Source organism: Octodon degus, unplaced genomic scaffold (assembly GCF_000260255.1).
Source record: "Octodon degus isolate 3935 unplaced genomic scaffold, OctDeg1.0 scaffold00007, whole genome shotgun sequence".
NCBI lineage: Eukaryota > Metazoa > Chordata > Mammalia > Rodentia > Octodontidae > Octodon > Octodon degus.
The window spans coordinates 29,537,110-29,550,195 of record NW_004524583.1 but is presented as its reverse complement, the minus strand read 5'-3'; the positions used below and the strand labels follow the sequence as shown (position 1 = coordinate 29,550,195).

Here is a 13,086-nt window from a genome sequence, read left to right as displayed (position 1 = left end):
AAAAAAAAAAAGCAGTATGCCTGTGTTGGTAATACCTGACTCTACTTCTTCACTCCAGCTTCTCTAACAACAACATATTGTTAATGTTTATGTATTTGTTAGTATTTACCATAAACATAAAAAACAAAAACACCACAACCTATAAAGCTCAATAGCTTCCAATTGCCCACTGTACAAGTCACTATTTTAAGAAAAATATAATGGGGTATTCTGTGTGTTTGTATGCTTCAAGAAAGAACTCTGTCCCCAAAATAAGCAGAGCAAGTTTCTATCAGGATGATGACAAGGACTAAGTATTAGAGGTCCTGGCAATCACCATGTCCATTCGCCTCTCTCCTGGAAGAAAAAAAAAAAAGTGTGGCTCTATTGTACTGGAAAAAATGTAGAGTAATTTCTTGTTTATCAGTAAGAATAAAAGCCAAGATTAATTAAGAAAAAAAAAAAAACATGTACCATACTTAAGGAATAAGTTTTTTTCTTCCACAGAGACTGAAAGATTAAAAAAATGAAAATAAAACCTAGAATATGTGTTTTGTACATGTACCAATTTCACACAGTAAGTACAAATAAACATAAATAAAAAGAATGAGAAAATCACAAAGCAAACAAAAAGCAGGCTTAGAGAGTCAACCCTTTTCTTCAAACAAATATCACAAAAGTTGAAACTTACAAAGTACCAACCTATTTAATATATATAGTATAGCATTTTTTTAAAATTTTTTATTTATTTATGGGGAGGAGCTCAGCCCACCAGGGGGTGGGGCTGGCTGGCATGTGAAGCTGGGGATTGAACCGCAGTCCCTGTGCTTTGCTAAGCTTGTTCTAAGTAGGTGCTTTAGACCACTGAGCCATCTCACCAGCCCCTAGTATATAGCATTTTTAAAAAATCCTTCCTTTAATACCAACATCAGGGCCTCGGGGAGATAGCTCAGTACAACAATCTTGTCAGTGAAATAAGACAAACTTAAGGACCTACTGTTCTATGCTATACTTGGCCACAACCACAACTGTTATCAAAACTTCACTCACTTTAACTTTAAACCATGAAAATAACATTCAAATGCAAGCAAATCTTCTATCAAAATATAATAAGAAATAAGACCCTGTTCAAGATTTTTATTCACAGAATGCTATTTTTCATAATATACTTCTTACACGGGTTCTACCAATGTAAAATAGTTGAACACTGAAAGATAGGAGAGTTAGGTGTGCTTCTTACTTGTTAAATGAGGAGCCAAGTGCAATCTTATTTCTAAAGGTTTATTATCTATACACATAAAGATGATCAGCAATTATTAACTGAAAGCCAACTGGGGCTGGCCAGATAACTCAGTGGATTAAAGCGCCTGCTTAGGCAGACGCAGGGGCCAGGGGTTTGATCCCCAGCCTGCTGTGCTGGCCCAGCCTCCAGGGCGCGCTGAGACAGCGACTGAGACTGGGCATGGTGGCACACGCCTGTAATCCCAGTACTTGGGAGGCTGAAAAACAGAAGGATCACTACAAGTGCTATCTGTATAATGAAACCTGTAGACCCTGTACTAAAATACATTAAAAAAAAAAAAACATTGAAAGCCAAATGCACACAGACAGTGTCTTACACTGTGGGAAGCAAAAGGAAAATACTGTATAGAGAGTATTAAACTGCCACACACCATCACATGCCAAAATGAACTCCTACAATAAATCATTATGTGCTCCATCTGCAAGAGGAAGGGTCAGTACCATGAGGTCTTTAAAAATCCTGAGTAATAGGGTGGTAACGAGGAAAGGGAGAGTTAGGACAGATAATAGAAACTAAGTTTCCCTCCAGAACAGAATGGAAGAAAGAGGAAGAATACTTTCACCCAACACGGGCACATATCAACATAAATGCTGGGGCAATCAGCAAGCAAGGCTGAGCCTGGATCGGTGACAGCCAACCTTTTGGAGCTCTCAGTGATACAAACAGCCCACTGTGGCATGTGTGCCACAGGTTTGCCCTTACTGAACTAGATCCTGACAGCTGTTTCTCTCACATAACAAGAAGGCCGACACAATGCGCACTAAACCCCACATTAAGTCCTACAATAAGAAATTTCTCCCAAACATGAAGTTGACTGTATTGCAACTAAGGAGGTCCCCCGCTAACAAGGCCAGCAGGAAAGACTAGGACCTGGCTTAGCCCTGGAGATGTTTACGAGTGGGAAAATCGTAAGGCACAACCAAGGTTAGAACACGAGGGTATACAGGCCACAGATGAGTGCTGAGAGAGCGCTTTCGGAGACACTGCTCTACTAAAAAGTTACACGGGAAGAAGACTTTAGACTTGGTAAAAGCAAGACCATTTTACCATTTGTATTCTACTTCGAGTTCTACCACTAACATCTTATCTGGGCAAGTTATTTGATTTTTATTTTTCTCCCACATTTAAACTAATGATGACCACTGCTATCAATAATTTTCCAATACAAATGATGGACAGATAAACACAAGAGCAAGCCAGGCATGCATATTCCTTATGGTGAATACTTATACTGTCTTGATCAAACTATATGTGCAGGCAGTAACATGTGGTATGTGCTCAGCAAATCCAGATTTACTATGTGAAGTCAGTTTAAAGATGAATAAAGATACTATTAATAAGCAGTCACAAAATGATCAAAGAGGGCCAGCCAACTAGCTCAACGGATTAAAGCACCTGCTTAGGCAGACACGGGGGTCGGGGATTTGATCCCCAGACTGCAGAGCCAGCCCCGCCCCCAGGGTGCACTGAGACGGTGAATGAGACTGAGTGTGGTGGCGAGCGCCTGCAATCCCAGTGCTTGAAAAACAGAAGGATCACTATGAGTCCGACCTGAGTAGTGAGACCCTGTAGATCTGTACTAAATACATAAGAAAAGAAAAAAAAAAATGATCAAAGATAAATATCCACCTTGCTGAGGCTAAAACCGACTGAGACTACCACAGCGGGAAGGACGGGGGAGGCAACGACATGAGAACAGCAGGAGCTGCTACCTGGTTACTTGGATCTAGACCAGCGTAAGAATTCCTTGAGCTGCAGCCAACTGGAGGTGTGGCCTCTCGAGTGAACTCAGCCATCTCGATCCCTCCACCAGGATCACTGTGAGAAACACGAGAAAAAAAGAGAAACTCATTATTCTTGCACCGACGATTTTCTTTTCATTCTCTTACTATTTTTGAAATTACAGTCTTTTTCTATAAAACCAAGCTTCTTGTTTCTAAGACAGCAAAGTAGATATATTCTTGATTTATGAGTCAAAGAGTGGAACTATTTAGTAATATCACTATTTGAAAAATTTTACATCCCTTAACCCAAATTGTCTACACCCAATCCAATATTAGAAACTAGCCTTAATGACAAGTATGGCATATTAAATATTTTATGATGTGTGACATTAAAAACCACTCTAGCAAAGAAACAATGCCTTTTATTTCCCAAGAGCGAAGAGTAAGTGGTCAATTATAAACAAAGAAAGTAATCAGACATCACATCAACTGATGTCTCCAAGGGAGAAATCTAAACTGCACACCACAATGATGACAAGAGAACAGCCGCCTTAGTTAAACTACTTGTACCTATACCTTTTAAGTAACCAGACTTTATGAGATACTATATTACAAAACTGGATAAGATTTTATTGTAGGGTCTGTTGAGTTAGAAAACCTAAGTTTTAAAGCAGTAACAGCAGATACTATAAAGCCAAAAAGGACAAGAGTCCTAGCTTCCACGAGCTGAAGAAGCCCAGGCAGAGTACTTGGAACCCAGAATTGGAAACTCATACCAAATTTCAAAATCCTTAGAAAATGTTACATAGCAACTTTACTCAGGAACACAACTCATAGAACAACTCAGTCCTATTTTTTGAACCAAAATATTCTACCCATTTTACCTGACATAAAAGAAAAACGGAATATACTTCGCTGCGTTAGTTGTTCAGTTAATTTAATTTATGCCAGCTTTATAGGCTACACAGAAATCCTTCTGAATTGGACCAATCTCAAGGGCGCACAATGGGGTGGCCACCAAGACAAGGGTTAGTGATAAGAAACAACAGCAATGTCCCTGTCCTCCCCACTAGACCACCTGCTCTATGTGAGACCCACAGAAACCAGAGATGAGGGCAAAGTGAAGATGAACTAAAACATTCAATGTGACAGACAGGAAGATAGCCCTCATTTTCACTATTTATAAATATCAGCTTTATTGGTAAAATTGGCATACCATACAATTTGCCCACTTAAACTGTGTAAGTCAATGGTTTTTATTATATCCAGAAAAGTTATGAGACCAGCACAACTTTAGAACATTTTTAGCATATCAAAACTGAACTCCTTCGAGCTGGTGTCCTCTGCCTTTTCCGTTCTCCCCGGCACTAAATCCCTACTGATCTCTCAGGCCCTAAGTCTGCCCACCTGGGTGCACCCTACTCTAAGAACCACACAGCACTACATGTGATCTTTCATGACGGGCTTCCTTCCGTTGGCACACAATTTCCAAAGCTCAGCCATGTCACAGCATGTTCCAGCACGTCCGTCCTTTTTTCAGCCAAATAATTCTCCCCTGCACACACACACAGACTCCACTCTGCTTATCCAGCCATAGGCAGTACAATTTTGCCCACTTATCCATCACTTCTGATAGCAAATTCAAGCGATTACAATCTACATGTAAGGTTATCACTAATATACTAAATTAAATGTTTACTAATTACTTACTATATCCCAATCATAGGAGAATGTTTTACTTATACTTTCTGATGAAATTGTCCCTAAAATCTGTAACATAAATATTATTCTCATTTAACAGATGAAAAAGACTGAAAATTAAAAAAGCTAAAAGCTCAGAAGTGAATTACATAAACTGCCACTGGCATACGGGGCTCAAGTGGGAGGTTAGAGTACAAACAATACTCAGCACTCTACAAGGTACTGGGTTGGTTTGTTTTCTTTCCCACACCTCGATATAGGTACTCATAACCTTGGTGTAAACCAAGACAAGGTTGAATACCAGGTCTATAAAATTCAAAAGGTATTTCTATGAAAATATATCATCACAAAAAAAAAAAAAAAAGAAAATATATCATCACAAACTTTTCTTCTAGCTCAAAACTGAAGAGTAAGCACCATTCTCTAGAACATTTCTCAACTTCCGCCCCACTCCTATCCAGGTATCACAAAACTCTCGATTACAGAAGACCGAGCAGTGTATTGTAGGATGGCTAGCAGCATCCCTGGCCCTTACCCTAGATGTCAGCAGCATCCCTCAGCTGTGACAATTAAAACATGTCTTCACATACTGCCAAATGTCTTATGAGGTCGAATCATTCTCAGGGAGAACCCTTGATCTAGAACTAATATTAGTCAACGTTCACCACTGAGTTGGGAAAAAAGGAAGAACCAAAACAAAAAGAACAAAATGGATGGCTCTTTTCTTACAAAAATCATGTAGCAAAATTTCTATACTCCACCCTTCTCTACACATCCACAAGCAGAACCTTCAGGCAAGCTATACACGTACTAAATATAGCTGAGCATGTAAGTGGCTGTGTAACAGCTTTTATTAGCAAGACTCGCAGGGTTTTAGCAATGGAGATTTCAGCACATACCTGGAAAGCACAGTGGCTTACAATTCTCACAGAGGCAAAGTGCTCTACTGCAGTAAGCAATACACCAAATTCAGGGAATCTCTACCTTTATGCCTTAATTTCCCCATCTGTTAAAAAAAAAACAAAAACCAGGTACAGGGAAAGGCAGAAAAGAAGGGGTCTATTCTGAATTGCAGAAGAGACTCACAAAACTAATTGTTACTGTTATTAGAATTATATTAACTGATTAGGCTCTGGCTTTAACCAGAGACATCACAGCACCATTGTAGTATGAAGTTCACATACCTGATCTAAGTTATAATGATGCTTATAAAAATATGAATATATAAAACAAATCTAATAAACCTTCATGAAACAGCCTAAAATTCAACTTTATATGGTTTAAATGGAGCTTTAGCTTATATTATGCTACTGCCATGAGAAACAAAATATGGTCTCCAAAATGTTTTTAAATCATTAAATTCAACATGTTATGTCTCCTGAAATGTTAAAAATGGATTACAAACATTAAAGACTTTGACTCTTTCTCCAAAGCAAAGATTTAAGCACTTTTCCTTTTTGGTGAAACCGGGGATTGAACTCAAGCCCTTGCGCTTCCCAGGAAAGCACTTATTCCACTGAGCCATCTCCCCGGCCCCTCAAGCACTTTTCAATGGCTGTGCCACATGAGAGAGGCAATGAAAACCAGAAGGCTCCAGAGTTCTGCTGTATTCACTCATTCATGCGGCCTGCAGACAGCGCTGACGCACCAACCAGGTGCTCTGTATAAAATAGACAACATTTTTCTTTTCTTTTCTCTTCTTTTCTTTTCCTCAGAACACAGTGCAAGAGTCACAAGTGTGAGAGTGAGGAAAAGGAGATACCCAAAACAAAAACATAGCCAGGCGGAGGAGCATCACACACCTGCAACCTAGCACACAGGGAGGATCAACTGGGAGGATCACCGCAACACGGAGATACAGTGAGCTCAAGGCCGGCCTCAATTAGATCACGAGACCCTGTCTCAAAAATCCAAACAAATACTTAAAGCAAAGATCTTACCTTAATAGAGCTTATCTAATTATCGACACTGTCCTACCAATTTGATTTGAAACTGTCTCATTGCTATTTGTTTATCAATAAAATTATGGGAAAAAAAGACAAAAAAAATAGAGCTTATCTTTAAAATTAGGGGGGAAAAGGTAAGGATATACAAGGGTGCTACTTCAATTTAACTATGTGCTGGACAGAAGCCATCGCCAATGAAAACAATAAATAAGTGTAAAACTAGAAAAAAGATCCCGTGATAACTACAAAGTAAATTGATATGGAACTATTTAACAATGTTGCTGGATATACGGTGAACTGCCCCATTTAAGGAAGAAAAAAGCGCATACACATGTGCCAGACATAATTTAAAAATGTTAAATAAAAGAAAAGGTATAGAATAACACAACTCCTCTTAGGGAGAAAATAAATGGAGAGATTCATTACTGTAAAGGTGAACTACTCCGCAGAGCAATTCAAATAAAAACACCAAGTTCTTGCAGACCTTCCCTGGCAGGCTCTATGAAGTTACACCCAAGAGCAAGGAGTCACAGCAAGGGAGGAGCTGTCCCCCGCAGCGGTCAGGGCTGTGCCACGAGGCCACAGAAACTAGAACAGGGTAGCAAGGACAGCAGCACCGACAGCTAGACCAACCAAAGAGAACAGACATCAGACACACCACCATCTGCACACACACACACACACACACACACACACACACACACACACAACTGATGACAGACAGAATACTGCAGGTTTCTAAGAAAAGACAATTCTCCTAACAAGTACTAAGTAAATTACTTATCCATGAAGAAAAAAGTCTTAATTCCTGACAATGCAGACTAAAATAATTTCAGATAGAACTGAGATGTGAAAAGACACACAAAACTTTAAAAAAATAATAATAATAATAATAATAGAAGGCTACCTTTATGTAGGAAATAATTTCCTAACACAGAAAAAAGCTAATTATTATAAATGCTAATTTTTATTAAATGTATGAATGTATAATTATAAAAAATCTTGAAACAAAATAGTCATAAACCAGGTGATGTTTGTAATTTACAAAATTAGTAAGGGAGGGGCCGGGGAGATGGCTCAGTAGAATAAGTGCTTCCCTAGCAAGCGCAAGGGTCTGAGTTCAATCCCCGGTTCCACCAAAAAAATAAATAAAATAAAATTAGTAAGGGAACAGTATGAAATCTATTTTTAAAACTTCTCTTACTAAGAGAACAACTACTTCAAATAAAAATGAGATAAGACAAATACTAGTACTAAAGGAACAGAAAATCTAATTGGAAAAAAAAAAAAATAAGATGCTCAGAAACCAGAAAGGTGCCCTATCACTCTAGAACCTATCTTACACTCACCGAAATAGCAAATTTTGTTTGTATTATTTTGAGACAAAGTCTCAATAAGTCTGTAAGTTGCCCAGGCTAAGCTCAAACCTGTAATGCTCCTGCCTCAGCCTCCCAGGGTGCTGGGCTTACAGGTGTGCTATCACATCCTTCCTGGAATGGCAGTTTCAGTCTGTCAACATCAAATGTTAATGAGGATGTCAAATAATAAGGTATCACTGGTGAGTATAAATTTGTAAAAATTTTGTCAATTCAAAATTATTTGAAAAACTGAACATGAAAATGCCCCATGAAGGAGCATACATAAAGCACATATACTTGTGTGCTAGAAGATATAAACAACATTCTTGGAGAAAATATTGCAAGTAATACAAATAGGCATCAACAAAAGAATGGACAGATTTTAGTCTACTCCTGCAGTGGCAAGCTATAGGATAGTGAACATGAATAAGCTACAGCTATAAACACCAGTATGACTGAATCAGTAAAACAAAACATACTATCAAAAAGACCCTTGCAGAGAAATAAACATAGAAATTCTCTTTAGGATGTTGTGAATCAGATAAAATAATGTATTTAGGGATACTTACAAAGTTCGTATTACAATAAAAGAAAGCAAAAGAACTACTGACAGGAAAAAACAGTCACTCCAAAAGGGAAAAGTAGAAATATATTTTTTAATATAACTTTTGGAATATACATTTTCAGAGCAAGTTCTTTTTAAAGTAAAAAAAAAGTTCAGTGGCTTAAGTGCCTGCCTGGCAAGCACAAGGTCCTGAGTTTGATCTCTGCCACCACAAAAAAAAAAAAAGACTTGAGTTTGGGCTGGCCAGATATCTCAGCGAACTAAAGAGCCTGCGGAGGCAGAGCGCAGCGGCCGAGCTGTGATCCCTGGCATGTCACGCTAGCCCCGCCCTGGGGCGCGCTGGGACAGCGACTGAGACTGGACATAAGTGGTGTGCACCGTAATCCCAGCACTTGGGAGGGTGAAAACAGGAGAATCACTACAAGCCTGAGCTACATAGTGAGACCCTGTAGACCCTGTACTAAGTACACTTTAAAAAAAAAACCTCCTATGACATCCAGAAGAAGTAATATGGGGAGGACACCAAATGCCAGGAATGCTTTAAGTACTTTTCATATACTTATTTGCTAAGGCAACTCTATTACTGACCTTCTCTCTCTCTTTCTTTTGGGGGGACAGAACCAGGGGTTGAACTCAGGCCCTTAGCGCTTATTCTACTGAGCCATCTCCCAGGCCCCTTGACCTTCTCATTCTAATGAGAAAGCCAGGGCATAAAAAGCCTGAGCAGGGGCCGGGAAGATGGCTCAGTGGAGAAAGTGCTTCCCTGGCAAGTGCAAAGACCTGAGTTCAATCCCCGGTTCCGCAAAAAAAAAAGCCTGAGCAGTTTCTCCAGCCATACAATCAGGAATGGCCTAAGCCTCAGCCTGCTTGACAGAAGAGTCCAAAGCCTGGTAGCTCACCTTCTCCTACCTTAAAATGGAAGAAAAAAACACTCAGAGCATATATTAAAAATGTAATACTTTATAAAAGTTAATTTAATAAATGGAACTAAATGGAAACCTCAAGTAAGTTCTTGGGTAAGGCATCCTTTTTTTTTTTTTTGGCGGAACCGGGGATTGAACTCAGGCCCTTACACTTGTCAAGCAAACACTTATTCTACTGAGCCATCTCCCTGGCCCCAGGCATCCTATTTTAAAGGCTGAATTTCTCCAAATTTAGAGAAACTAACATTGATACTCAAAAGGGCTATTCTGAAGAATGAGCACATGGAAGTATCTCACAAAAAATTAAAATATTCATGAGAATAAGATAACAATAAAAAAGAAAAATATTGAGAAGGATTCATATTGGTAGATGTTGGGCACAGTACAAAACCACTGTTATAAAAACAGGACCATAGCCAAACATTGTGGCCCACACTTGTAATCTCAGCTACTTACGAAGCTGAGGCACAAGGACCACAAATTTTGAGGGCAACCTGGGCAACTCTGTCTCAAAATAAAATACAAAAATGGGCTGGCGAAGGAGGTCAGTATAATTATTCTACTGCCTATGGGTCTGATCACACCAGTACCATAAGAAAAGGGCAAGAGGGGCTGGAGTATGGTATAAACAAACAAGAAAGACAAGATCAATGTACAGAAAGCAAATTTCAGAAACTGACATAAATACAAATGACTCTCCAAATCCACGTGTTCTGTATCTACATCATAAACCAACCACAGATCAAAAATAATTCAAGGGGAAAAAAATGTCTGTACTAAACATGCAGGTCTTTCTGGTCATTAGTCAGTAAACATCACAGGGTCACAAACATCTACACAGCATTTACACTGTGTTCTGTATCCTAAGTAATCTAAAGATGATTTTAAAGTATACACGAGGATTAGTATAGATTATATAAACAGACCATGCTATTGTATACAGAAAAAAACTTGAGCATCTACGGGTTGTGGTTCACAGGCAGATGAAGCCAATGCGTAGCAGACACTAAGGGACCGCTCTTCATGTAAGGACGCTACAGATACTTAAAATTTATGGGGGAGGAGTGCACTGTTCAATTTATTTACTATTTAACGAATGGGGCAAACCAAAACTGAGTTTGAATACTTTCAAAAGGACTATAACTTAAAAGTAAAAAATAAAATGATAAAAATAATGAATACAAATGAATACAAATGGTGGAAGAGAAAATCTTACAAATGATATCAAGGGCAGAAATAACAAATATAAAACAGACCATATAAAGCGTACTGTGGCACATATAAACAAAATGCCATAAACTGAGTTGATGTATCTAACACAGAAGATAAAAGTTAATACTCTTCATAAATATGAATCTTCTCCAAATCGATAGCAAAAAAGCTAATAGAAAAATGTCACCATGTAACTAGATGGCAATAACACACCAAAAAACCTCCATTTCGCTAGCAATCCAAAAGCAGAAGTATTAAATAACGAGATAGCTATCACAGCTTTGTCAAAACACTTCTCCGTTTTGTCCAAGGAACAAAAAAAGGGCCCCTGGACAGCTGCTGAAGCAGATGGCAAGTTCTTTGAAAGCTGACAACATATATATCAGAAAACTTAGAGATGCTTAAGTAGCTATTTCAATAATTATGCTCTTGGTAAGTTATGGTAGAACATTTAATCATTTGAAGTTTAATCACACTGATCTAACACTGAAATTTGGATATCAAAATAACTGAAATGACCAAAAGTGAGATAACTAAAACTACGATACAGTCAGTGGAATACTACGCATAATTAAAAATAGTTATCACAGAAAAATTGTTTTCCCTGCTTCAACTGTTTGCTGAGTCACTACCAGTGCCAGAAAGTGATTGAAGACCTGGCAATGTAACAGATTACAAGAAAAGCAAGGTCCCTGACTTCAAGAAGCTCGTAAATGCAAACTGATAATTAAGATAAGCTTAGGTAATGATTAATACACTCAATGCAACTATTATGAGTAAAGTATGTGTTCCACAAATAACAGAGTACTCATAACAGGTAAGAAAAAAATGCAACTGAAAAATGATAAAGACTTTCAATGCCCTGGAAAATGCAGAGAAATATTATCTGTCTTCATGGAGGCACACCAGCTCGACACACGCTAGTACGCCTCAACACCTAAACGAACTCGTGCGCTGCGCAGTGGAAACGCAGCCCCGGCGCCAAGAGCACACAGCCGCGCCCGGGCTATGCGGCCTCTCACCTGGGCTGCCACAGCTGCAAAGCAGGATTTCAGCAGCTGTACCTCACAGAATTGTTCAGAATACCACAGCAACTTCGTGTGTCAACTGTTCACATCAGAGCTTCTTTTAAGAATTACAGTAAATGTTAAAAAAAAAAGGGTAATAAATGAAAACAAGAGACAAGAAAAAAAAATGTCACAGGACTGTCCTGCTGCAATGCTATGTATGGTTAGATATCTAAACTTCTGTGCAAAAAATATATAATTGTTTATTCCTATTTTTTTAAATATTGGGTTTTTTAAAATTTTTTTCTTCATATTCTGTAGGGACTTAAAGGTTAACATATCCGTACTTGATGGAAAATAACTGTTCCAAGTTATGCCTAAAATGTTTGATATTCACACAGATAGTGAGATTAAGCTCAACTGCCAAGGTTGTAGAGTAATAACAATAAGCTTCTCTTCTGGACGGTTAACAACCTAAGTTTGCAAACCAAAAATTAAGAGAAAAAGAAGGGCTGCAAGGACAGTCAACATTTGGCCCTAGCCCTTCATAGTTCCTTTATGTCCCTAGGACTCAGGACATAAAAGAACCTATACTGTAACATCCTGTAACTCAGTGGTGTCCCAAATTTTCTGATCAAGGAGATTACGGGGCCAAAGAGGAAAGTGATCGATGATGTAGAGTGTACCTAAGGAGAGTCACATGGAGAGAAAACATGCTCTCAGGATTTCACAGAGAGCAAACTGGTCAAGCAATGGCCATGACTCATCCACATGGCTGACACTGACAAAGGATCTACAAACTGCTGCGGTACAGGGTTTCAGCATAAATCCTGAGGGGATTTGACTGACCTTATCAGACACAAAAGTTACATTTCTTGTTACATAGGTCTTGCTTTATCTTGGTCTTACCATCCAGCAGGCAAGTATAAAAACAAGGTATAAAAAGTAAAATCATATTAATATGCTGAGCTGTAAAGGGCTCAAGTCAACAACTTCTGACATTGCCAGTCTTACGGAAAGCCCACTACTATAATGGACTACTGGACTATATTGGAATATTTTGCTGAATTCACATACCTATAACACTCAAATGACAATGGAATACCCTTCTCTGACAAAACTAAACAAAAAAAAGGGATACAAATGAAGGACCATTTTGTATCTGTATATTCAAAATAGGATAGATATAGAGCTACATTCTGTTAATTCAATACATAGAAAGATTTGTTCTAACAGTGTTTGTGGACAAGATATCGTCTGCATCTTGTACAACGAATAACCACTAAGACAACAATATGTAATGTATTAAGCATTGAAACTGTCCTACTAATCGGTTTTGAAACTGTCTCATTGTTATTCCTCAATAAT

The 13,086-nt window shown here is 38.5% G+C and overlaps 1 protein-coding gene across 4 annotated transcripts in view; it reads right to left on the bottom strand.

The window, feature by feature from the left end:
* Pcnx1 (pecanex homolog 1) overlaps positions 1–13,086 on the bottom strand; it is a 134,443-nt gene that overhangs the window by 119,834 nt on the left and 1,523 nt on the right. For 3 of the 4 annotated variants that reach the window (XM_023703281.1, XM_023703279.1, XM_023703283.1), the window contains exon 2: positions 2,995–3,100. In XM_023703281.1, coding sequence (XP_023559049.1) covers positions 2,995–3,100 — 106 coding nt within the window. Of the gene's footprint in view, positions 1–2,994; positions 3,101–5,606; positions 5,714–13,086 lie in introns of all 4 variants that reach the window. The other variant, XM_023703282.1, reaches the window with a different exon arrangement.